At 40.1% G+C, this 27,802-nt stretch overlaps 1 protein-coding gene across 5 annotated transcripts in view; it reads right to left on the bottom strand.

Moving 5' to 3' along the window:
• CACNB4 (calcium voltage-gated channel auxiliary subunit beta 4) overlaps positions 1-27,802 on the bottom strand; it is a 273,041-nt gene that overhangs the window by 9,550 nt on the left and 235,689 nt on the right. For all 5 annotated transcript variants that reach the window (XM_017866083.1, XM_017866079.1, XM_017866080.1 and 2 more), the window contains 4 exons: positions 27,080-27,138; positions 17,944-18,053; positions 12,512-12,663; positions 10,734-10,829 (listed from right to left, as the gene is read on the bottom strand). In XM_017866083.1, the coding sequence (XP_017721572.1) occupies positions 10,734-10,829; positions 12,512-12,663; positions 17,944-18,053; positions 27,080-27,138 (417 nt within the window). The remainder of the gene's footprint in view (positions 1-10,733; positions 10,830-12,511; positions 12,664-17,943; positions 18,054-27,079; positions 27,139-27,802) is intronic.

Below are 27,802 nucleotides of genomic sequence, written 5' to 3'. Positions count from 1 at the left end.
AGTCTTGCTCTGTCGCCCAGGCTAGAGTGCAGTGGCTGGATCTCAGCTCACTGCAAGCTCCGCCTCCCGGGTTTACGCCATTCTCCTGCCTCAGCCTCCGGAGTAGCTGGGACTACAGGCGCCCGCCACCTCGCCCGGCTAGTTTTTTTTTGTATTTTTAGTAGAGACGGGGTTTCACCATGTTAGCCAGGATGGTCTCGATCTCCTGACCTTGTGATCCGCCCGTCTCGGCCTCCCAAAGTGCTGGGATTACAGGCTTGAGCCACCGCGCCCGGCCTTGGATAATTTTCAGAATGCTTGTGAAAATAACATTATGTGTCTTAAGATAAAACACCAAGGAAAGAAAGTTTAGGATTAATAACAGAAAACCACATGGCAGTGGTTTGCTACCACAAGATCATTTTGTGAAATGGTTAAAAAAGAACAAGGGGTGTTTAATTGGGGAAAGCAGGGGGTCACAAAAGAAGTATCTGCTGTCCATGTTTCAGACAGTAAGGCCATTGTTCAACATCTGGTCTGGACTCAGGAAGTTGTTCTGCCCCAGAGGGGCAGGGTGGCCCCCCTGTCATTACACTTTGGCTGGGAACACAGACAGGATATACCCCAGACATACACTCTTCAGAGGGAAATCAGAAAACTTTGGCACCACACAAAGAGAAAAGTCATTCCACAGGTAAGTGTTAGCACATCTCAATTTTCTTTTCTCTTCTCTTCTCTTCTCTTCTCTTCTCTTCTCTTCTCTTCTCTTCTCTTCTCTTTCCTTTTCTTTCAGAAAGAGTGTTGTTCTGTGGCCCAGGGCGGAGTGCACTGGAGCAAACACAACTCACTGCAGCCTGAAACACCTGGGCTCTAGCGATCCTCCCACCTCAGCTTCCTGAGTAGCTGGGACCACAGACATGCACCACTGCACCTGGCTAATTTTTTTAACTTTTTGTAGAGGTAAGATCTTACCATGTTGCCCAGGCTGGTCTCAAACTCCTGGGCTCCAGCGATCCTCCTGCCTCGGCCTCCCAAAGTGCTGGGATTACGGACATGAGTCACCATGCCCGGCTCACATCTCAACTTTCAATAGAAGGATTGAAATGCCTTTCCCACCACCTTCATCTGTTTTTATGAACTCATTTTACCAAAATAAGAAGCTCCCAGAAATGAATCAAAGACAGGGTCACTGCCATCGGCACTGATAAAGCTGGCTGAATTTAGGTTAATGGCAACTGGATAATGTGAAGTTCATGGTGTCTCAGCTCAGTCATTCTCTTCTGTGCTTAGAACAAGGACTCCTGAAGCAGAAGTCACCATGGAAACAATCTCTCTCCCAACATTTACTATTTAAATGTTTCATCACATCAATTTTTATGGAAAATTTTGGCCTTAAATTGGAAAGCCATTTGGGGTTCTTGGAACAGGACTAGGAAAAGAATAAGATGACTTCAGTCCAAATGGACTCATGTTTGAGAAGACTCAGCCAGTTCAACTCAGGTGGAAAATTACCCCCAACGAAGAACAGTTATTAGTAAATTTCAGAGTTTTTTTGCATATTTTATTCATTCATAAAATATTTACTCAGTCCCTATTTTCTTCTAGGCACTGTGGGTATACAGTGGCAAGGAAAACAGGCAACATCTTATGCTCAAAAAGCATAAAGTGTGGAAGGAGAGATAAGTATTAAAATCCATAATAATCTATGTCACGCTGGGACTTTAATTCAGAAAAATAAAGAGACTGAGCCAGTTAACGTTTGAAGCGGAAGCATAAAGTTGTGGATTTAGAAGGAGGCTTGGAGAGATGTGTGAAAACTGAACTTACAAGGAAGGGGAAGTTATGAGTAAGCCAAAGAATGTTACCTGTAGATGGACGAGAATAAAACAAAAAAAGAGAAGTAGAGGCTCAATGGAAGAAAGAGATCATATAGCCATGAGGGCCAGGGAAAGCAGCTACTGCCTAGAGTTTCTGTCAACATACAGGCTTACAATAAATCCCGTTTTCCACTAAAGTAACCCAAGGGAATTGCTTGTCTCTTGCAATCAAAAGCCCCTCCCCCACTTGTGTAAACGTTCAGCAGTAACAAATATAGAATATCAGAACTGTCCATGATACTTTGACATAAATAGAAGCATCGAGGTGCTGACTTGAGTGAGACAACGACAGCTATACCCCAAAGAACATCCACAGACTCAGATGGCACAGGAGGAAGAAAGAGGAAACAAGGCAGCACCAGAACAAAGGACCAGTCTCTCGGTCATTCCAGGCTAAAGTGTGCTGCAAGTTCTACACTTTATGTGATCTGGAGTTGGTTGTTTATATCATTTTATTTATGTGAAACATAAAATTTAATTACATAGGTCTCATATAATACGGGTTTGATTAGTCTCAACAAGTCATTTTCTTGCTGTTTCTTAAAGTGCCAAACTGAAAAACCTTCCAAGGATACCTGGGCTGGATGGGTCCTGACATTCACAGCCAGGATTGCAAAGCCCAAGGAGGGTAAGCAGCACCTATGGCAGAATGTTATTTGAATGAGGTTTATATCTACTTGGCCGTTCTACTTGTTGCACCGTCACTGTTGTAGACATAGTGGCACATTTAATTACCTTAAGTTTAATAAAGCGTTTCTCTTTGCCAATGAATGGATAGAATTTGTATGTATCAGCACATGGCTGTGTGCTTAAGCCTCAGTCATTTCTAGGAAACTGCTTTTGCACTGCTAAAAGACAGATATAGGTTGGAAGATGACTTGAAACTGCTTTTAGGCTTTCAAAAAACACACAGAAAAGCAAATTTCTGCTTCTGAATGAATAGTGACATATGTGGCTTATTTTCAACTAGGAAGAATTTCACAGCCTGTGTATCTGTGACAATTTTTCTCTTTAGCTGTTTGGGAAATAACACAGCTGAGTAGACCAGAGTGATAGAAACTCAGTATCGGGGAAACAATTTTTAAAAATCATACAAGAAATGCAAAGAGAAGCAACCCAATGAATTATGCAAACCAGCTTTGCCAATTTTTCATAAATTTAAAGGTTCAAGGGCAGTCAACTCTTTACTATGCAATATGTGGCCTGCAGCATGGGCTATGGATGCAGAGAGCTCCAAATCAGCAGAAGTCCCGGGCAGCAAACAGTTACCAACTCAGTGATACTATGCCCTTGGTGCAGCCCAAGAGAAGGGCATCGCTGAGCTGTTTTCAAAGCACGGCCACAGGGAACACCTCTGCCCTTCTATGATGGGATGTTCTCTTCAGCTGAGGTAGGCAGAACGGTGTGGCTGCCAAAGTAAATAAGTAGTGAATAGGAGAATCAAATCAAACCTCAAAACATCAGGCACATTAGGCTCCCTTTCTGGATAAGCTCTTTCAAGAAAATTAAAAAATAAAAGAAAAGCACTGTAAATAACCCAGAGTGAAAAACATGCCTCTAGCTCATTTAGTGGCTATGAACTAAAACGGCAGGGAAGAAAGAAAGGGGAAGAAAGACTGAAAGTGAATAAAATGGAAATGAATACTTGCAAGGTCTTAAAAAAAAAGTATTTAACCAACCGTTTGGTTCTCCATTCACACAGGAAGATGTAACACTCTTTACTAGGGAAGCCATCTGAATTAGGGTGACCAATTATTGTGGTTGCTGGGGATCTCAGTGTTTCTGGGATGAGACTGTCACTGCTAAACCTTGAAAATCCTGAGCAAATGGTGGGTCGCCCTACTTTTTACAGAAGATACAGTGCTCTTCGAGACCTACCTGGAGGAAATGAAGCATATTCTATTTATTTCTTTTCAATTCTTTTTGGAGGGAAGATATATAAAGACACTGGGTAAGTCTTCCTTAATGACTATAAAATACATATTTTTTAGCATGGAGGGGAGAATCTCATTAAAACTAACGTATATTGTCTGATTTTTTAAATCTAGGAAGCAGCTATTGAATATTTTAATAAAAGTATATAAAATGTAGAAACTAATTTTGAAGTTTAATTTTAACTTTTTTTTTTTGGAGATAGGGTCTCACTCCCACACCCAGGCTGGAGTGCAGTGGCGTAATCTCCGATCACTGCAGCCTCTGTCTCTGGAGCTCGGGTGATTCTCACGCCTCAGTCTCCTAAGTAACTGGGACTACAGGTATGCACCACCACGCCCAGCTAATTTTTTGTAGTTTTTGGTAGGGATGGGTTTTCCCCATGTTGCCCAGGCTAATATCGAACTCCTGGGCTCAAGTGATCCACCTGCCTCAGCCTCCCAAAGTGCTGGGATTACAGGCATAAGCCACTGTGCCTGAACTTAACTTTTTAAAGTTGGTTCATTACTGAATATTAGCTAGACAGGGGATTAAATGTACCAAAACTCTCCCATGCATATAATAATAATTATAATTATATGCATTGCTTTACATTTATTTGCTGTACATAGATAAAACTGCATGTTGGGCATTTTCTTATTTCTAAGTGGTAAAAGAAATAATATGGGTAAGCATACTTTTGTTTCCTTGTTATTGGAAAATATAGAGACCCTGAGACCGACAACAATAACAACAACAAAAAAAAGGGAGCACTTTGGGAGGCCAAGGCAGGAGGATCAGTTGAGCCCAGGGGTTCAAGACAAAAAAAATCAAAAAATGAGCTGGGCTTAGTGGTGCATTCCTATGGACTCCTACTGGGGAGGCTGAGGTGAAAGAATTGCTTGAGCTGGGGAGGTCATGACTGCACCACCGCACTCCGGCCTGAACAACAGAGCAAGACCCTGTCTCAACAAAACAAAACAAACCACGCACAAAAAAAAAAGACTGGCAAGTACTCTTCAGTAAAATAAAATGGCTGAATGGTACAACGTGTAATGCTAATTATAAAAATAATCAACCAATGTTTCTTTCATATCAAAACTCCATTCCTTACATTATTAAACCTTTGACATTCTGAGTACTTAACTCACTGCTCAACTAATGATGGGAAATTAGACTCCGAGTTGAAGGGCTTTTAAAAGATCTATGATGGGTGCAGTGGCTCACACCTGTAATCCCAGCACTTTGGGAGAACAAGGTGAGCAGGTCACCTGAGGTCAGGAGTTCGAGACCGTCTCTTCTTTTAAAAAATACAAAAATTAGCTGGGCATGGTGGCACATGCCTGTAGTCCCAGCTACTTGGGAGGCTGAGGCAGGAGAATCGCTTGAACCCAGAAGGCGGAGGCTGCAGTGAGCTCAGATTGCACCACTGCACTCCAGCCAGGGTGACAACAGTACTGGGCTCTAGCAGTTAGTCCCAGGCAGTTTCCACTTTAATGAGCTAAACAGGAAAGATCATCATAATTCTTGCCAGTAATTAGTGAGGGTAAAATGAGGGCAAAAAATATATAACTTTGATCCTTTTGACTTCCTCTCTCTTGATAATTTGTGACACTTGTTGTGAAACCAAACATATTTTTCTCCCCACACCGCTCCATCCTGTCCATTTGTATTCTTCAAACATTACACCATCTACCAACATTAGTGCCTACAGAAAAGGCATCCCATGCTTTTGTTAAAGTCAGATTAATTGGATGTGTTAGATCATAGCACTGGTGGGAATGAACTACCCCTAACTCGATATACCCAAGTCCAGTGGCTGAAATCCCTGGAAAAGGTGGGCTGAGAGAAACTGGATCCCATGTGGTCTTGTTTCATGAAGCAGACATCTGAAATTGATTACCTTCCTTTTCAAAAGCAGTGTTAGGACTTAAACTGTGGACATCCAGGGGCTGTGAATAATGAATGCACCAATGAGGAGAGCACTTCAAATAGACAGGTAAATCCACACGATTCTAAATAATTCAAATAAAATGACTGGAAGAGGGCAGTGGAAAATTACTACTGTGAGAGCAATCTGATCAAGGATAACCAGGCACTATCATTTGCTCCAGAATTCTTGTGTTTCATAGGATAAATCTGAGTCCATACAGCAGTGGAAAATAAAGGGTGACAGAAGAGAGCTCCCATGGTTACTGTAACGTTAGAGGTTTGCAAGACTCTACTGAGGAGATGAGTTCCCTTCTCCCAGAAAGATCGATCAATGTCATTTTACACACACAAAAACATTACACAGCTCAAACTGCCACAGGGTCAGCTTTGGGTAACACAAGCCAGATTGTAACTAAGTAGGATTAAAGGATTACATTTCATTTATATGTTCAATTGTCTCTCTCAGCTTTTCTTCTTATTACCATAGTACTGGGGAAGTTTATACTTGGCCTTCTTAAAAAAATATACTATTCTCAACTTATCTGAAGAGAAAAAGAATACCAATACTTGGTAGAAGCAAAAAGAAATAAAAAAAATATAGCGTATAGATGTGTAATGGCAATAGAAAATCAGCCTGGTCATATTAAAAAATAAGATGAGATGGGTTTGCAGGTCCTGTTCCCATAGGCCCCCTTTTGTCTGCATCCCATCTTTTCTTCTGTGAATTCTGAATGGGCAACGAGAGGATAGTCCCCCCTCTTCCAAAGTAGAACTATCCAGGAGCCCATTTTCCCCGCTCATCTTACTGTCCATGACAGATTTTAAATGGTCACAAATTCCTTGACATTTCCTCATGGAGATGAAGACTTATATCCCCTCTCCTTGAATTTAGGTAGCCTCTGTGACTTTAAAAAAAAAAAAAAAAAAAAAGAGACAAGTCTCATTCTGTCGGGTGGAGTGCAGTGGCATAATCCTGGCTCACTGCAGCTCCAAATCCCTGGGTTCAAGCAATTCTCTCACCTCAGCCTACCAAGTAGCTAGGATTATGCCCAGCTAATTTTTTAAAATTTCCTTTCAGAGACAGGGTCTCAGTATGTCTCCCAGGTTGAAGGGCAGTGGCACAATCACAGCTCAGTGCAGAAGGCTCAGGCGATCCTTCTGCTTCAACCTCCTGAGTAGCTGGGACTACAGGCACTCACCACTGCACCCTGCTCTTTGTGACTATTTTGATAAACAGAATGCTGTGGAAATGATGCAGTCTGGTATCTATGCCCAGGCCGTAAGAGATTGGAATCTTTGCTCTTGGAGCCTGGAGCTGCCATGTAAGAAGCCTGTATCCAAAAAGAGCTGGCTGAGCCCAGCCTTCAGCCATTCCTGCTAAGGTACCAGGTCAGCTGCCAGCTGAATACCACAAGTGGCCATTGTTTGAAGTCACTAAGTTTTGGTGGTTATTTTATTGCATAGTAATAGATAACCATAGCTTGGTCCTAGAACAAGGGGGTAACTTCAGTTTGCTGGCTAAATCAGGCCTGTCTCATGCCTTTATGAAGTTTGATTGGAACACAGCTACACCCATTTCTTTACACACTGTCTATGTTTGCTTTCCTGCTCAAGAGCAGAAACGAGGAGTTTTGCAAAGGGGTCTGTGTAGCCCACAAAGCCTAAGATATTACTATCTGGCCCTTAAAAAGTTTACTGATCTCTCTGATCTATCACCTTACCCAATACTTTTCTTAACTTTTTTTTTTTGAGACGGAGTCTTGCTCCGTCGCCCAGGCTGGAGTGCAGTGGCATCGTCTCAGCTCACTGCAACCTCTGCCTCCCAGGTTCAAGCAATTCTGCCTCAGCCTCCTGAGTAGCTGGGATTACAGGTGCGTGCCACCATGCCCAGGTAATTTCTGTATTTTTAGAAGAGAGGGGGTTTCACCGTGTTGGTCAAGCTTGTCTCAAACTCCTGACCTTGTGATCCACCCACCTCGGCCTCCCAAAGTGCTGGGATTACAGGCATGAGCCACTGCACCTGGCCAAAACCCATATTTTTCTTTCCAGGAGAATATATAACTGACATATTGCCATTCATCATCTAGTCTTGCTAAACTAGGAGAAAGAGATCTTAAGCTGACTTTCACCCAGGCATGTAACCTTTGAAAAGCCAGTTCTCTTGGTCTCAGTTCCATCATTTGTAAAATGAGGAGATTGGACTAAGTCAACCTTTCCCTAGACATGTTCCACTGGACCCATAGGATACTCAATGGAAAAGCAGATCTGTAGTCACAATTTTAGGGGAAGCTCTGCATACTATTTGTCCTATTGGAGATATAAAACACACATTGGCATATTCAGGGTTCTGTAGTAAAGAAACCAGACTACCTTTGTTCATGTAAGTGTTTTCTCAAACATTTTTGGTATCAGGATTATTTTCCCATAACACTTACTGATATCACATGGGACCCATATTATAAATAATATAGTCTAGGAAATGCTATACTGGGTGCTCTTTAAAGTCTCTTTTTGCTTCAATAGTCCCTGGATCTAGGATTAATTCTTCTGGCTACAGAGTTAACTTTTTTCAGTGCTCTTACAGACTTCCCTTCCCAAAAACTGTTGCCTTTCATTTCTTAGCAATGTGATACTCTGCCAATGTAATTTGCTGACTTTTCAGACTGGAGATACGTTGGCCAATTAAGTAAGTTGCAAATTCTCCTAAAGGAGTTAAAACGACACAGTGATCACGTATCTTTGGATGACAATTATAATTATGGTCTTGAAGTAAAACAGGGGCAAATGCAGGCACTTTTAAGGTTACTACTGGTTTTATAATCCAAAGATTTCTTCCCACATGCCAAAATAGAGGATATGATTCCTTCTCAGCATTACTACCGTCTGGGCAGTATCAATTGAATATGTTTAATAAAGTAAACAGTGTTTAGAAAATGTTAAGTACAAGGTAACCTTATCCATCCAGACTGTTTAAAATTCCAGGTTATCTTACCAACTACATAAAAAGAGAAAGTGTTTATCCTACTGAGATAATGGTAAGGCAAGTCTGTCTTTCCAGTAATGGAGCTGTTTGAAATCTCTGACCTGGGTACAAGTCCTAAGGTAGTTCATTGTATTACTTGCTTTTACAGATGCAAATATCTTTTCTTGGTTCCAGCTATTTCAGATGTAACAAACCATATTACATGTACAACTACTCAATGATCAACCCTCTCAGCAGCTAAAATCCCTCAAATTTAATAGGACACAAGAATTTTCTCTAGTAATTATTAGAATAAATGTTAAGAAACTTATTTTCATAAAAATAAAATTTCTCCAATAAATCTCTTGCATTTCTAATTCCCTTTAGGTGTCTGCTTCCCAGAAGACCAAACTGATATAATTATCCTTATAAGATTGTTCCAAAAATTGGAAATAATAACATAGTTCCTGGCTTTTGATAGCTAGACAACAAAGATTATCTTCCTTCAACTGTGAAACATTAAAAGGTCAGAGCTGGGCAATACATTCTTCTGTATTGTTCAGTGCTTTAATCATACATTCCACTGTATAACTGGGCTTCATTAGCAGGCAGCGTGAAGTTAAACTTCTTAACAGAGCATGCCATGCTCCAAGCTATCAAATTATCTTCAGGGTGGGTAACCAGGTACATGTGTGTACGGGTGGATGGGTTAGGGAGTAGGAAATTATCTTTGGAGCCAGATAGATCTAGACTAGATTGAATCCTAATTTGCTATGTCACCTTAGGGAAATCGTTTAATCTCTCTGTTTTCAGTTGCCTAAACTATAAAATGGGGATAATATGGCCTATCTCACTAGGTAACTGTGAAGATTAGAGATAGTCTGTGTAAAGCATCTAGCACACTGTCTGGCCCATTGTAAGCATCGAATGAAAGGATGTATTATTACTCTTATTGTCTGACCATCCTTTCATTCATTCACTCATTCCACAAATATATATTATGGGTCTACTATGATAGGGAACTGACATACAACAGTGAGCCAGAGAGGCACAGGTTCTTACAGAGTCTACTGGACCGGACATGACATCACGCAAAGTATATCCAGTAATTATAATAAGAAAAGTTAGATGGTGCTTCTTATGTGCCTGGCACTGTTCTAACAGCTTTACCACATATTCATTCACTCAATCCTTACACCAATCCCATGAGATAGGTACTTGCCCAAGATTACATAACGAGTCAGTGTGGATTCAAAACCCAAATATCTGGCTCCAGAGTCTGTGCTTTTACAGGTTATGCTGTGTTGCCTCTCTAAACATTTGAATCAGACTTCATGCTTCCATAGAGCTTAAACAATCTTACACAACTATATAAAACAATCTAATGAATCCATTGAGTAAGAAGGACAGTTATTTCCTTTACATAGACACAGAAATAGTAAGTCAGTGGAAAAAGTGGAGAGACTGGCCACTGGGGACCCAGTGCCATGTGACAGCAGTTCCCTCTCCTACCCCAGCCCGCCATTGCTCACCTTCCAACCTAGCAGCTATTTTCTGGCAATGGCACCAGAAGAAGAGTTGCTATAATTTCGTTTTTCATCTCACTCAGCCCTGACTCTTTCATCTGCTACAACCACAGGGCCTCTCTAGTTCCAATCAATTCTTGACCTTCAGTGTTATAATCTTTTATGCCTGCTGGAATTTTCTTGCAGAAAAGTTAAAGGAAGGTAAAATTGGTATGTTTTCTTTTGTTCTCTTCTTAAGCATATCCACGTGACTGGAGGCTGAATGCTAAGTGGTTTGCTGCATGTTTGCAAAGCAAACAAGGTAGCAGTGAGGAGAGCAGACCCCGGACACTAAGATCATTTCTTATTACAAGGCAAACACCATCCACATCTGGATGCTTGAATACAAGCAACATAACAGCAGCAGTTTGTTTCAAGAAATCTTTTAGATGACAACATACCATCATCACCATCATTTTAGAATGAAAACGACAATATGAAAAAAAAAAAAAAACACCCTCTTCTAACAAGTCAAGAATGATGAAGACAAAAAATGATCATACTTACTGGGGGGCATTGTGCAAGTTTATCAGCTGCCACCAGTTGAACATTCAAGTGTTTACTTTGTGACTTTCCTCTAGATTTAATCAACCGCTGTAAAACCTGACAGAAGAAGACATGAACCTCAGGTATTGTAGATGAGTTAAAATAAAATCAAATAAGCCAGGATCTTTTTAATGGTCTGCTTGGCCCCGAGCATTATAAGAGAGGAAATGCAGTGTGAGAAATCATATATTTAAACCTGTAATGATGTCATCTGCTTACATTGGCTCTGAGTTCCATGGATTTGATATGTTCATCCTATTCCAACTCTGAGTGAAGTCTCAGTAGGAGCCTGAGTTCCCACCCTAGATTTTCCCCAGAGATTTCAAAGAGAGCCCTGCAAAAATGGAGGGAGTGGACTGTACCAGGTCATTTATGTTAAGTAATACTTTAATATTATTCAGTTGAATAATGTTTTAGCTCATTATCTTCATGTCAGATAAATGTCAGAGTCATTTACATGTTTGGTTATTTTTGTCACCGATTATTAATGGGACATTTCAGTTTAATTTTAAAATAATCAGACTATTCTGTGATTAGGGATCCAGGCAAAACATTTGTATTAGTATATTGCTACATGTAAACCAGTGATATATCTATGTCTTTTGGCTACCGCTGTAACTGCATTTGGCCATATACTGCCATCTCCCATGGCCCTTCCCCTGCAAGCAGTGTTAATCTGTGAGCTCCATAATACCGCAGGACATAGGGTCTGGGAACTCCTGTTCTTGCACTTAAGGACACGACAGTGTCACTGGCAGTGGGAAGGGCTGAACTCTCCTGCACTGCAGTGAAGTGCTGGAATCCGCAGCAGCAATTTCAATTCATTCTACTGATTCTCAAAAGGCCCTAGTTTGCTCAGGATTCCCAAGTCCACTGCACCAAAGCAGTGTCTGCACAGGTAGATGGAAGGATAGGATCTCAGAAAATCTGGAGGAGAGTACAGCTTCTTTAGACATTCTCTGCCCATGAGAGGAGACTGCCATGCTGGTTGGCAGTTGAATTTGTATTTAGGCACCAAAATACATTAGGAGGCACAGAGAAGAAACTGATTATTAAGATGGTATTTCCCAAGGGCATCCATTTCACATTAACTTTTTAAGAACAACATCCTGTTTTAAAAATGAAAGAACATCCAAATCAAAGGAAACTAATTTGGGCTATTTCACTTTTATTTTTATCTCCCACAGTGCCATAAAGATACAAAGCAAATTTCCCATTGTGCTTACCATGGAATAACTACATTCTTTCAAGAACTCAACCTAAGCACAAATGTCAGGGTCTATAATACTTCCATAGGAGATGTTTAAACAGTGATATTCTATTTTATATATGATCAATATAGATACCTTTTTTGGTAACTATAGATGTACTCTCTCAACTAGGTACAGAGTATGGGTGACACAGGAATCAACAGTATCCAAGAAATTTACCAATATAGAATTCATAATCTATGATAAGCCAGAGTCTACTTTTCCACATCTGTCTTAATGTTTTGTTTTTATTATACACTTGCGTAACTGTCTGGTTTGGGATCTACAATAGTAGCTTTTAGAAGAAATGAACTATTATATTCTTCACTATCTGAAAATTCATAGAACCTGTACACTGTGGAAAGATTTTAAATGTGCTTATTAATAATCAGCAAGATGTTCTCTTTGTCCACTAACAAAAAACCACAGAGCAAAGCACATTTTTAAAAGACGCACTTCTAACCTTTAAGACAGAAAGGAGCTAATTACCTTTGGAGATGAGACTTTTACATGAACAATAATTGGTGCTAAGGAAGTCTTTATAAGTTGTGCTGGGTGATTGATGGTGTCTGCATCAAGAACGACCAGTTGCAAAGATCTTGCCAACTCAAAGATTCTTTCAATTTCACTTTGTACTTCCGCTAAAAGGAAAAATAATAAATAGATCCTGGTTATTGTTATGAATTAGTTCTTACATTAGAAAGATATAGTATATTTTCAGATATGTTGGTCTACATTACAAAATAAAATATTTTAAATTTTCACAGATGGCTCTCAGACTTCTTCTAGTCAACATAATATTTAGCTGTTTATATACCTACGACAATTCTTTTATGTTGTTTTTGATTGTTGTTTTGTTCTAAAAAATTTTAATGTTAGCCATAGAAGTTGAAACCACATTTAGAAAACAACTGAAATATATGTGCAAAGCAACATCACATGGAAAGCAAATTACACTGAAATATTTCTATCAACAAAGTATATACTAATACTTTGTGGACATGCTTAAAAAAAAAACCCACAACTCATCTGTTTTGCCTGATACACACATTTTTGTACCACTGGTTAACTGCTCTGAATCTATCCTTAAAGCTAATCATATTACTAAGTCTAGTTAGATTTAAGTATGAGAGCCAGTGTACTTGCTCTAAGGCATAATTAGCTTCAGTATTAAGAAAAAAAAAGTAAGGCCAATTATATTAAAACGCTGCAATGCATCTAGATGCAAATCTCTCTGGCTGGCTGTAATAGCCAAGTGACCCACATCTGTGCATGAGTCTAGTCAAATGAAAAATCTACTCTTTTCAAATGTCTGAAGCAATCCAGTTTTTTTTTCTTATTTTTTTTTTTTTTTTTTTTTTTTTTTTTTAAAAGGAAAACAGATAATATAGGAGGACATGGCTTTCTGAAATATAAAAAAGATTTTTATATATATTTTATAAATTACCTGACTTATTGGATCATGCCCAAAGTCTGAATTATACTTGATTTTCAGAGAAATTAATTTGTTTTCGTTTTTGAGATACGGTTTCACTCTGTTGCCTAGGCTGGAGTGCAGTGGTATGATCTTGGCTCACTGTAACCTCTACCTCACAGTTCATGTGATTCTTATACCTCAGCCTCCCAATAACTGGGATTATAGGCACACACCACCATGCCCAGCTAACTTTTGCATTATTAGTAGAGGCGAGGTTTAGCCAGGTTGGCCAGGCTGGTCTTGAACTCTCAAACTCCTGATCTCAAGTGATGCGCCCACCTTGGTCTCACAAAGTGCTGGGACTACAGGCATGAGTCACTGTGCCCAGCTGATTTTGTTTTTTTATTTTTATTTTTTGACTATAGATTTGACCAAACAATGCTGTAATCTGGTCCAAAGTACACAGAGTACATAAAACTATCTAATTTAAATTATTATTATTAATTTTTAGAGACAGGGTCTCACTCTGTGGGCCATGCTGGAGTGCAGTGGTACAGTCAAGGCTCACTGCAGCCTCAACTTTCTGGGCTCAAGTGATCCTCCCACCTCAGCTTGAAGAGTAGCTGGGACTACAGGTGGACATCACTGTGCCTGGCTAAAGTTTTTATTTTTTGTAGAGACAGGGTCTCACTAAGTTTCCCAGGTTGGCCTTGAACTCTGAAGTCCAAGCAATCCTCCTGCCTTGGCTTCCTGAAGTGTTGGCATCACAGGTGTGAGCCACTGTACCCGGCCTTAGATGATCCTAAAGATGGCCTAGGGAAAAGGTAATGTTGCTCTAACTACCCTCACTGAAAAGTGTTTGTGATTTGCTTTGCTTATTTAGTGTAAATTCAAGTTCACATTGCCCACCGAAAAATTCTCCCTTCCTTAACCAAAAGGATTGACAAGGTAATCAGGGTCAGGAATCCTCAAGACTATTATGAAAATCTATTTTCTCATGTTTTGCCTGATTGCATAAAATTCTTATTTCCCATAGAATCACTGAAGTTTAAGGCATGATCTGTATTAAAAAGGATGCATTTGAAGAGTCAACATATCACTTTTCAAGTTATCTAATACCAATGGCCTGAAGGACTTCACATTGCTTGGAAAGGTGACTAGCTTTCAGGATATTAATGAAAACAAAGTGGGCTTATTTGTCAAATTCTTCTGAAATCATATTCTACATTTGTTAATAATGTAACATATTTGTCCCCTTTTTTCTCACATGTCAGAAAGTTTTAAAAGAAATGTTTCTTCAGAAGGAAGTTTGGAAAATAAAGTCAATTTTTACTGTAGTAAATTTCAGCCTCAGGATGTCAGGGTATGTTTTCCATTTGCTGTTTTCATTAAACTGTCACTGGCTTATGGGAGCTCCTGGCCAGGACAATATGTGAGCAAGCCTATGTTTTCTTAAGCTTCAAATATGAATACAATATTTTCGGAAGCAGCAGAAAGACATTGATGCGAACTGGACTGCCCTGGTACAAATAACCCTCAAGGCACTCTGAGTTTCTGTGTAAGTGACTCAGAAATACCTGGACCTTATTTACTCTGCACCAGCAGTGAGGTTAAGTGTGGTTTCTGCCAGGAGCAAGGGCAGCGATACCTACTGCTTAACCAACACAAAACTCTTAGGCAATGGGCACTTGGGCAGAAGAAGAGAGGTGCTTGGGCAGAACAAGCCAGGAGGGATGCTGGAGAAGGCCACATTAAATACTGGGGTGAGCCCAATATTTGGATAATATGTATACAGAATGTAATAAATACATTTTATCTGTGAGGCACATTTATCTATATAGCCCTCTCTCTTTTTTTTTTTTTTTTTTTTGAAAAGATCTCAGCCAAACCAAACAATGTTGGCTACCCGGACTGATTCTCAGAGGGGTTCCAATGAAGGTTTCCTCATAATCCTATTCTAGTCAAATGGAGCCCTGGGAAGTCATGGACTATGCTGCTAGAGGACCTTGATGAACACTTCCATAAACTACCATGACTAATTTGGGCCCACCTCTCTCCAGGATCTCTGTCACAAATGATATTCCTTATACCCAAACCTGTTCATATTTCTCCCATGCTTAAAACACTTCAGTGGCTCCCCAGGGCCCAAAGCAACATTTCCCAAAGTGAGTACTCTGGAACAATAATCTCATAAGATATCCTATGGGAAGAAGGGGGTTTTGTGCAAGGGATATATTGCATACCATACTAGCTTCTCTTTAGAATTTCAAACATGCATTACCCTTTACATCTTCAAGGCTCTAAGAAGTCTTGCAGAGAAGAAACCTGTCAGTTTAATCCATCATTTCCAAATTTATTTGACAATGGAAAACATTCTGAATGTAACAACTATTACTACGTTGTAAAATTAACATTGCATGGGATCTATTTTGGAGATCTCTTTAGCAAGGCACATTAAAACCCCAACACATTGGCCTCAGTCTTTTTCAGTCCTGTTCCTCTCAAATCACACCCCCAACTTCCCTGTTCTACGCATGCTATACACAAATCTACTTCTTTCTCAACAACACATTTTTGTTTACACGTCAATGTCTTTGTGCATTCCTGCCTTGAAGAACCAGCTCAAATATAACTTCTGAGAAGTCTTCTCACACATCTCCTACCCCCTACTCTTCTTTATACCCCTAGCTCTTTGTTCATAATTCCACTGTCACAGGTATTCTAACCATCTGTCCCTTCTGTCTCTTTGCCCACGGGTAAGATACTGTGTGTGGGATATGTCTGTATTTCCTAAGTCTAGTGTAATGCATGGCACATAACAAGTGTTCAATAAACATTTGATGAAGCAATCTACAAATGTGCATGAACAAGCACACAAATGGATCACATTGTGGTTATTATAATATTAACAGATTGCCATGAAATTAACTCCAATGGTTGTGGGTATATGACTTTAAAGAGTAAAGGTAAAAACCACGAGCTGAGATATACTTTGTTTCTTCTTGTTTACTCTAACTTGCCCCCCCGCATCCACCCCACTGACTCTGACAGCGGATAACTGGATTGTAAGGAATGACTTCAGTGAATACGGGTGAAGCCCTTAGCAGGTGTCAGTGGTTAAAGGAGTCAGACAACCTGGCTTAAGCTTTTAATTGTCTTTTAGCCTCTCACCATACATTAGAAGAAGGAGCAGTTAAAAGCCAAAGACACTATAAGGAGTTACAAAATGGGTAGAAAACAGGAGAGCAGGGAATTGATGTTTATTTGAGAAACCTTCAACCTAACTTAATGTCCTTGTCACCCATGATATTTAACTTTAGTCATTACCTAATAGGATTCACCATCAACACTGCCATTGTACCTCCTCAAGGTCAAAATACTGTGCTTTTGAGCATGTTTCCCTCTGCATGTGGAAGGCTCTAAATACAAGACTAATGAAGGGACCACTAATCGCTGGGATCTTCCCCTCACAAGCACTGACCACCACTCTATTTGGTATGTTTAGCATTCCTTCACAAAGCAACCATCCAACAAACATTTATTAGCAATGATCATGTGCCAATCGCATGTCAGGAATACACAGATAATACTTTGTACCTTCTTTACAAATTGTACAATCTTTGGCTCAAGGTCAGTGGGTTCTTAGTGTGATGTTAGGGCATGCACTCTTGTCTTGGAAATCTTACTTTTGTTTAGTTTTCTATCTATAGAGCTAATTTCAACAGTTTAAAAAATGTAAGGCATGGAAGAGCCCTATTTATCCTTCCTAGTTAAAACAAGTTGCCCTCAGAATATGAATGTAAAGAGAATCCTAGGAAGTCATGAGCGGACTACACCACCCTTGGCAATCGTGGAGACCATGAACAGGCTTTCCAGATGAACAATGTAATTCACCAGCACTATGGACTTGCTTCTGTGGGTGGTGATTCCATCCTCCACAGCCCTGCTCACCTATGGCTTGATGGAGCTACTCACTTACAGTCTTTTATTCTTCTCCATCATGGGGAATTTTAGGATGCCTTCCGACTGGTACCCCAGGAAAGACATGTTTAAAGTCCCTGCATGTTACTAAGGGTCATTGCCATATGCAACACCAAGAACACCATTATCTAGCTTTACTTCTAAAGATCTCAGAAGGCTGAACACCTCGTTTCCTTTCACGTCAGCTGTGACTCACGTATGACAGATATCATTAGCCCGGTTGAGAAGCTGAGCAAAGTGGAGATGAGTGGTTTCATGTGGTTAGGCAGGCAAAGACTAGGAAAGCCCATTGAGGATTCTTCCCACTAGACTAATTAGCTAATTGACTAAAGCTGAGAGACAGCAGGCTCTGGCTACTGCAATACTCTGCTGCCTTCCTGCCATAGCTAGCATTCTCTTCAGGTACTCAGTGCTCCCCCCATTCAGAATGGGGAACAAATCGACAAAGACATTCACAAATGCACCATGTGTCAGCCCGGTCTGTAAGCACAGCTTGAAGAAGTACCACATTTGAACATCTTACCTAAGCTGGACCGGGTGTTCGAACGTTCAATTATTGCTCTCTTGCTGGGATTATTTAGGACAGACCTCTTAGCAAGAGAAATGTCAGCTGTCACTCTCGTTATTGATATCCTATGAATAGGAACACAGAACAGAACAAGCCAGTAAAAATGTTATGGGGCTCTCCAAGTGATTTAGAACCACAGTACTTAATAACCAATTTACATACTACAGGGGAACCACAGTATAATAAACATTGGCCACAAGTGTTTTAAACAGGCTCTGGCTGGTATCAGAATGCAAGCAGAGCAGAATGGAGGAAGGTTTAAACTGTTTCATACACACACAAAAAACCTACTCCATTAAAAACATTATTCCTCCATTATGGCCTGCCTTGCTGAATTCCCTTTATAATACACACCATACCAGGAAGGAACCAAAACATATAAATAAACCATGCTCTTTCTAGGAAGCAGCAATACAAATTGCCACAATGCATAGTTGATTTGCTCTTGAACAAGACCTTCAGGAACTACAAATGCTTTGCTCTGGCATTTAATGATGCTGGTCAAAGCTGGGAAGTGCTCTTCATTTTGATTATCAAAGACAATCAACCAGTCTAAGTTGCATTCTTTTGTGATACACACGTGATTCTCCAGGGGCCCGAAGGGATACTTCATTTGTAAAAATGTGGAAAAATGGTTTTATTTTTTCTGCATGCATAGGATTCTTCAGCATATTTGCATATGACTTTGAATGCATACGGCGGGCAGTCATAAGGCACTCTAGTTGAGAGCAATGTGAGTATTGTGCCAGGATTTGCTAAGTCAGAAAGTATCCTGCGGTCATGCAAGAGAAGAATAAAGCAGGACCTGGCACAGTGGCTCACGCCTGTAATCGCAGCACTTTGGGAGGCCGACGTGGTTGGATCATTTGAGGTCAGGAGTTCGAGACCAGCCTGGCCAACAAGGTGAGACTCTGTCTCTACTAAAATACAAAAACTAGCCTGGTGTGGTGGCACATGCTTGTAGTCCCAGCTACTTGGGAGGCTGAGGTGGGGGCGGTCATTTGAGCCCGGGGGGCAGAGGCTGCAGTGAGCCGAGATTACGCCACTACCAATCCAGTCTGGGAGACAAAGTGAGACCTTGTCTCAAAAAAACAAAAAGGCCGGGCGCGGTGGCTCAAGCCTGTAATCCCAGCACTTTGGGAGGCCGAGACGGGTGGATCACGAGGTCAGGAGATCGAGACCATCCTGGTCTACACGGTGAAACCCCGTCTCTACTAAAAATTACAAAAAAAAAAAAAAAAAACTAGCCGGGCGAGATGGCGGGTGCCTGTAGTCCCAGCTACTCGGGAGGCTGAGGCAGGAGAATGGCGTAAACCCGGGAGGCGGAGCTTGCAGTGAGCCGAGATCGCACCACTGCACTCCAGCCTGGGCGACAGAGCGAGACTCCGTCTCAAAAAAAAAAAAAAGAAAAGTGAAGAATAAAGTAAAGACATAGCAAATAAATGGAGAGGGGCATCTATTTGCATATGATTTATCAAATGAGAACATCTGCAACTTAGAATTTAAAGACTATTTTAAACTGAGATTGCTCAATTTCCAATTATCTACCAGTAGAATTCAAAGTTTGCCTCTTTAAGCCAGTTACTGTCACCATGAGCCTTTCTCCATTCTTATCTTCACAGCTTGGTTCCCAGAAAGGAGACAAGGAAAGTAGCACCCCTCCCCTTTTATACTCAGTACACCCATTCTCTTCTGTTTTCAAACTCTTTGGGGATTGAAGCAGAAAGGAGGGTAGAATTATCAACAATTACTGAATCATATGTCATCTCATACCTGTCTGGGGGCAACACTGTCAGGAGACTGTACCTGATTTCAGTGACCTAAAGCCTTGGGGAGAATTTAAAATAGTCCTTTCCTCAGATGTTTGGAAATCATTCTTTAAAACAACAGTCTGTGCAAAAGTTCTGGTGCCATTTTAAGCAAAGTACTGCTTGCCTGTGTCATTATGTTTATATGCTGTAGGTTGTCAGGAAGTTTTCAATTCTTAAATGTTTAGAACTGTTAGACCCTAATAATTATTTGATGCATCTTCAAAATTGTCTCCCGCAGAAACCAAGAGTTTTTGCAGATACACCTCAGGGACTGTTCTGAGGACTAAAGGGAGGTTCAGTGGGCTCCAGCTTCACCATCCTCAGTGCCAGGTAAACACGCCTGCATTTCTGTTTTCTACATTGAGGCTTTATATATGATTTCACTATAAAAAGCTGTTCAACTGCTACTTTGGGAGGCCGAGACGGGCGGATCATGAGGTCAGGAGATCGAGACCATCCTGGCGAACACAGTGAAACCCCGTCTCTACTAAAAAAATACAAAAAACACTAGCCAGGCGAGGTGGCGGGTGCCTGTAGTCCCAGCTACTTGGGAGGCTGAGGCAGGAGAATGGCATAAACCCGGGAGGCGGAGCTTGCAGTGAGCCGAGATTGCGCCACTGCACTCCAGCCTGGGCGACAGAGCGAGACTCTGTCTCAAAAAAAAAAAAAAAAAAAAAAAAGCTGTTCAACTGCTAGAAAACACTGGTGTAACAACTTTTTCATTTTACCAAGAGGGAAGCTGAGACACACACAGAAAGCTGCACATGGTTAGTTACAGCTCAGGTCTAAACCAGCCCCTGAGCATCGGGCCAGTGCCAAGTCACCTGACTCCACCATTCTCTTATAGTTCAGTGTTCTACAAGCCCGAATCTCCAGATGTGAGTCAAGTGGTCAAGCACGGATGCACAGTCAGTCTTGGCCTTGCTCTGAGATAGTAAGAATTCAAATCAAGTTGAGGTAGAGTAAACCCACACCTGACTTTCCATTACTCCAGTTGGCCACTGCAGCTTTCAGGCATGAAGTCTCATAGGCAGCTCCTTTCTTTTCCAGAATAGGGTTTGTGTAGTTTTATTTTTTTAATTCAATTTTCATTTTTTGGTCGGAGTGTTGCTCTGTCACCCAGGCTGGAGGGCAGTGGTACAATCTTAGCTCACTGCAACCTCCACCTCCCACGTTCAAGCAATCCTCCTGCCTCAGCCTCCCAAGTAGCTAGGATTACAAGCATGTGCCACCACGCCCAGTTAATTTTTGTATTTTTCCTAGAGACGAGGTTTCACCACATTGGCCAGGCTGGTCTCAAACTCCTGACCTCAGGTGATCTACCCACCTCAGCCTTCCAAAGTGTTGGGATTACAGGCGTGAGCCACCATGCCCGGCAATGTGTGTTTATTTTTGTGTTTTTGCGCTGCTGGTTTATTTGTTTTAAGAATGGAGCTGCTGGATAGAAACATACAGGCATGTTTCAGAGCAATCTAAATATATGATGAGAGACAAATGGGTAGGTTTAGGGACATAATTCAACTTTCTAGACTAATGATTTTTGGAGGACCCAACAACCCAGAAAGTTGAATTCTATTCAGCTTAAGTGAAAATCAAATTTTCTAGTTCTATACAGATAAGAGACTCTTGGTTCTTCAAATCTGAAGAGATTATCATCAGATCCACATTTATTTTTTCTGAGTTATAAAAGTACTTTTACAAAGCTATTTTCAAACACAGCCAAAGTTTGAAAAAATTCAGAAAAAAACTGCTTCATATGTTCCAAAATAGAGGGAAAGATGCAGACAATAAAGGGTATGTTTTCTCATTTTATTTGCTAATGCAAGTTAGTTTGCTAATACAAGTTATTTATTAATAAAAATACACATGCATAAAACAGAGCTCAGAAGAAGACAGGCCTAGCCCTAGAAAACCTTCAGTAAGACAAAATAGGAGTTTCTCTTTTCTATGCAAAGATGCTGACTATTATCAAAATCAGACACCAAACTCAAAATTCTTTTTTGTAAAAGGCTCTCCAGAAAAGCAATCACATTCACAACTGAATACTATCTAGCTTATATACTATTTTTAACTTAAAGTAGTATCCTTTCTACTTCTTTTCTTGCTATCCTGAGACCCGCTAGTCTCAGCATTCCTATGTACCTTGTTTGATAAACATCTCTAAAAAGTTCCCTTGGAAAACTTTCTGTGACTTGCTCTTAGTAGTTACTGGCCAGTAGGTAAAAGACTAATAGGAGTTTAGTTCCCTAGCAGACTGGATGTAGCAGCAAATGTTCCTGAAAACTAGCAAACATCGTTCCCTAAATAGAGTAAATCTGAACCCCCATTGTTGCTTATTTCCACTTTAGAATTCATCCTAACTGCTGCAATCCATCATGAGCTGTGAGTATTAGTTTTCTGTGATTTTCTGTGGAAAGATATTGTTTTCAGTTATAACACATTCATTAAAAAAAAATCTGTATTTCCACACTGGTAACATAACAGCTGTAAGATCTGTCTGTATTCTATCATTGCTACATCCAATATGCAGCCCAGAGAGTATAATAATTTTTGAAAACTTCTACTATTAGTAGGAAAAAGTGTTCCAAAGAATGGAACAGTGCACTTACAGGAGAATTGAAATGCACAGGAAGACCTGAGTATCTTCCTGGATCTTTCTCCTGGTAGTTGCATGAGTCGTTCTATCTTTTGACCTCAGTATCCTAATCAATAAAATGGTAATAGTAGCTTTGCCATAACTATCTCATGGGATTGCCACTAAGAGCAAATAAGGTTATATATAAAAGTGCATTCTTAAATGATGATTCATAGTGTCCTCTGTTAATAAAAACATATATAATGTACACAAGGCAAACAATTATTGGAGATTTAAAGACTTGAAGGAAATAGTGTCCTTATATCCTACTCTCAAAAGTGGGCAGTCTACCATGAACTCTCTCATTCCCGGAGTCTGTGAAATGTGGGTTAGAGAATCAGGTCAGATACGTTGTCCTCAAAAACTACTAATTTAAATATTCAAGTTTGACGCTAAAGTGTTCAATTAATTATTACTGGTGTTTGAGTGGCTGTTTATGAGTCTGCATTTGAATAGAGAACAGTAGGAAGAATGCATAGAAGAATGAAATTGATTACGAAACAGAAGTTGTGGCTGTTCTTTTACCATTTGTTGACTGCAATTAGAAATTATCTTCATTCTTATATGGCTTGGTTGCCTTGTGATAGTACCAATTATTCCCATTTCCTTTTATTAATAAATACTATCTCTTTGAGTCTCCCTAAGTTGTATGTTTAGCTTCTTTTCTTTCAAATTCTTTCTCAAGCCCTTTTTTCCCTTTATGTGTTCTTTGGCTAAAAACATCCTTTAGCTTGAGATCTTATCTGTGTAGATTACATGATGTTCATCTAAGATTTTTGGCCATGATCATTATCAGTTACAAATTGTCCAATAAATGTCATAGAGTTGATCTGATCCAGTTGTCAAAAGCCTAAAGTAATAACTTTTGGGAGGATTTGAAATGACTGGTATAGGTCAACAAACTGCAACTGGTTTGACTGCTTGCTGTTCAGCCTGTGAATGGTAGATTCGGCCAGCTGAACAAACCTCATCCAAACAGGTAATTCCCAATTAATATTTGTGGTGTGAAATGAAGAGAGAAGCTGCATGCCCATTGTGTATCCACTGTGTCCTCGTCAGCACAGGAATCATTGCTCCATGTGGATATTCACAAATACAGAGGGTACTCAGGAACTATTTAGTGTCGTGTTTTTCTTTTTCTTTATGAGACAGAGTTTCGCTCCTGTTGCTCAGGCTGGAGTGCAATAGCACGATCTCGGCTCCGCCTCCCAGGTTCAAGTGATTTTCCTGCCTCAGCCTCTTGAGTAGCTGGAATTACAGGCATACGCCACCACGCCCGGCTAATTTTGTATTTTTAGTAGAGAAGGGGTTTCTTCATGTTGGTCAGGCTGGTCTCGAACTCCCGACCTCAGTTGATCTGCCCACCTCGGCCTCCCAAAGTGCCGGGATTACACTCATGAGCCACTGCGCCCGGCCTAGTATTGTGTTTTTCTTACATGTATCACAGTTAGGCCCCACAATAGCAGCTATAGCAATAAAACTGTATAATAAGTAGCTCTAAACTGACTCAAATAATTTCTAAGGTATCAAAAAAATCCCAAGTTTATGATTCTGCAATAGTCATACAGTTGGACTTTCATCCAATTTGTTGAATTATTTTCTACTAAGATCTGAAAAGCAGATGAAAGAAGAAAGCCTCGTAGCCAACAGATCCCTCCTTTGTACTCTCCGAAAAATAACAGGACTTTCTCCTGTTTTGTCTAACACACTGCATTCATAGCCCATGAAACGCAGAGTAGGTTTCCATTAGAACATATTGTTTATGCCGTGTCACTGTGCTAAAGCCTTCCTTGTCATTGTTCTCTTGGCTGGTTTCAATTAAAGACTACTTGTTTTTTTCTCTCTTTGTATCAATTGGTAAAGCATAATGCAGCACAATGTTATAGCTCAAAACCTAACAATATTCCCACAAAGAAGACATGTCAGAGTCAGTGTGACGCTACCAGCGAATTTCTTCTTTCTTATCAAAGTCTCCACATACACTCAGTCAAGGAACTCATTATTGTTCATCCTGCTGCCTGGCCTCTTAATATTTGAAATCAAGTCCATTCTCTCACCCCTCACCCCTTTAATATTTACCTATCTTTCTCCAGCTCTGCTGGAGAAATATATCAGATTTCTCCAGGGCTAAGTCTCTCTCTTCAGCTATTACTTTTGCTGCTGCTAGGCTCTTCCTCTAGACCCTCTGCCATGTCATCAGATCCCATGAATACTTGAGATTGAAATTTGCATTCAATTTCTATTAAAACCAACTTCAATAGTATGTGTACAGTAATGGATGCAGACAATTCTACTTGATTCAGGACAAATCTCTGCTGTTACAATTAAATAAATTCCCTTTTTCTGGGCCTCAGGATTGAGGAAGAACATCAGATTCTTCATTCTTGAAGGCAAACCTTTAACAACGCTGTTGTGTATCAGTATGTTATAGATCAAAATAATCTAATGCAAACATAGGCTGTCTTATGGGAAGGGATTTGCTCAGATAGGGCTGTTATGGGGCCAGTGGATTCGGCACTGCTCAGAACTGCCTTAGGTAACAGCTCCACAGGTTAAAACCATGTGACTCCATACATATCTGAAGGAACCGTGCATGTGCACCCAAGAACACAGAAGACTGGGCTAGGCATGCTGGCTGCCTTCAATCCACAGAGACCTGCATGAGGGTTAGGGTTAAGGCCAGAGCATCAGACAGCAGGACCAAGACCAACCCTATTAAGTCACAAAGTCAAAGTTTAGCTGTTTCTTTGCAATGCTTTTTAGAAAGTGAATTCCCAATAGCCAAAAATTTCAAACGGAAGCAGGTTATCTATCTGATTGTGGTTGTTGGAGAAGGGAGATTAGTCTAAAAGACATTTTATGTATCCTTCCAACTCCAATGCTCTAGGATTCAGGGCTTTTAACTTATTTTATTTGAAGCTACTTCATTATCTGCCTATTTCCTTTTTAAAGAGAGTGAAATGGAATAAATACATCTTTCTTATTAAGCCCTTGTCCAGTAGATGAATGTGATGAAGGCTATTATTGGTTCAACAAATTCTATCTTCTCTTCCTCCTGGACTGCAAGAGTGCCTCCGCTGCAATAAGTATGACTACACAACCAAGTTCTAACCAGTGAAATGTGAGTAATAACATGCTCTATCTCCAGGCCCGGCAAGCTGACTAGAGACATCATACCTGGGCTAAGGGCCCCCAATGACAGAGGGAACAAACTTTCTGCCCAATTCTCCCCTCCCCCAACTCCATCCTCCCTCCCAGCCAAGGAACACCTGCCTCAGACTGTTAAGTGCGCAATAATAAGTTTCCATTGTGTTTGAATCACTACATGTTTTGGAGTCTATTTATTAAGGCAGCCTGACCTACATACTAATGTACCTAGAAGTATTCTTATTTCTTAAACTAAAATCTCAGTTTACTTTCTTTCTATATAGTTCTAGAAACTAATGAATATTTTACCCAATTATCCAGAAAGTTTTTAACAAATGCATACAATTTATATTTAAAGCAATACCATGTTTGTTTTTATTATTAATATACCAATTTGTTATACTCTATCTGAAGTTTTTTTTTACATTTTAAAATTATTTTGTGCATTTAGCGCATTCTCACAATTTAGCAAAGAGAAAGTGAGTGGCTTAATTACTGCCTTCAAAAATAAAGAATGTGATGTTCTTCCGCTATCCTACAGTAATAAATTGGATGCATTTACCCATACTTTTTGATGCACACTATTTAAATTTTCCACATTTCTGATAAATCTTCAGGTTTTTTCATGTGGTTATTTTTACATGGACTATATTCTGCATTGTGAAAGAGCTTAATATTTAGAATTGAGTCATTACAGGCTTTTTACCATTTCTCTGCAAAACAGAGAAACTTTCTCTAGATATTTTTCACAAAACTTAAATGATAAAATTATTTAATGGCTAATGTCTGAGCCATATTGTTGATGGATCATAGTAAGATACATTAAAAAATAGATCAATAAAATAACAAGGACGTTTCTAATAAAAACAAACCCTCAACTATAATAAATATCCATATAAGTACTATTCCCTACAAAATGATCACTTTGGGAGGCTTATGATTAAAAGAATTCTCACTCACTTCATTTGAGGAAATTCAGTACTTGATATTTATACTTTCATATGACACACATACACATACACATACACACACACACTGCTATACACACACACTGCTATTTATACTTTCATATGACACACACACACACACACACACACTGCTATACACACACACTGCTATTTATACTTTCATATACACACACACCAAATACTGCCTAGCTTGACCAGCAAGCCACTATACTCATCAGAAATATTATATATTTTAATTAATTTTTTTAAAAAAAACATTTGGTATGAAATTATTAATAACTGAGAAAATAAAGACATATACATTTAAATAAAACAGATGGCTTAGTTCTCTTCTCCTGGTCCTTTCTTCATTGGGGACTCAATGTTATACTTCATATTTTCAGAGTTCTTTTATTATATTCTTCCCAAGAATACTGAGTTAACTTTTAACTAGAGAACTTCTGAAATCTCTGGAAACATACATCTACAATTCAATTTATCATACAAGTTTGGTTAAAGAAAATAAAATACAAAACATCTATATTTCTCACCTCCCATCAAACCTGTGCTTCAGGAAATCAAAGAGGGCTTTCTGCATCATGTCTGTTACCTTTGCAGAGGTGAGAAAAAAAGAATGAGGCAAACACATGCAGAGAGAGAGAGAGAGAGAGAGAAGTCAAAAGTGAGAGAGGAGGGAGCGAAGGGCACTATGAGCCAAGACCTTATTGCCGCCAGTCGTCTCTTGGGGGAGGTTACCATGGAAGGTGTTTTTCATGCTTAACCATGTGCAATTGCTAATTTCCACCCCCCTTGGTTCTCCTCCAGGGTGTTGAGGAACAAACCAGCAGTGTTCACCAGACCCTCTTCCCTCTTCCCTCTTCCCTCGTTAGGGGATAGAACTGCTGCCAGGAGACAACAGGCTGGCTTTGTACACAGGTGCTGGGCATCCTTGGCACCCCTGAGCTGTGCCTGCCTCCAGTGAGGAGCAGCTAGAGAATTGAGGCCAGCACTGGACTCAGCCTTCCTGCTAGTTTGTGCATGTTGGTGGAAATTCTCCATGCCCATGGCTGGATTTTTGTAGATCACTCCTCCTGCTCATCCCTCTGACATTTCCAACTCAGAGAAAGACAAGAGAGAAAGAGAGGGGGAGAGAGCAAGGATTCTTAGATCTGCCTGAAAGAGATTCATTAATTCATTCAGCAAATGTGTATTGAGTGCCTACTATGTGCCACACATTGTCCTAGCTCGATGGGAATGGTGCCCTGGAGGCTGCT

This window comes from Rhinopithecus bieti, unplaced genomic scaffold (assembly GCF_001698545.2).
Source record: "Rhinopithecus bieti isolate Rb0 unplaced genomic scaffold, ASM169854v2 scaffold_81617, whole genome shotgun sequence".
Taxonomy (NCBI): Eukaryota; Metazoa; Chordata; class Mammalia; order Primates; family Cercopithecidae; genus Rhinopithecus; species Rhinopithecus bieti.
This window is presented reverse-complemented; position numbering and strand designations above follow the sequence as displayed.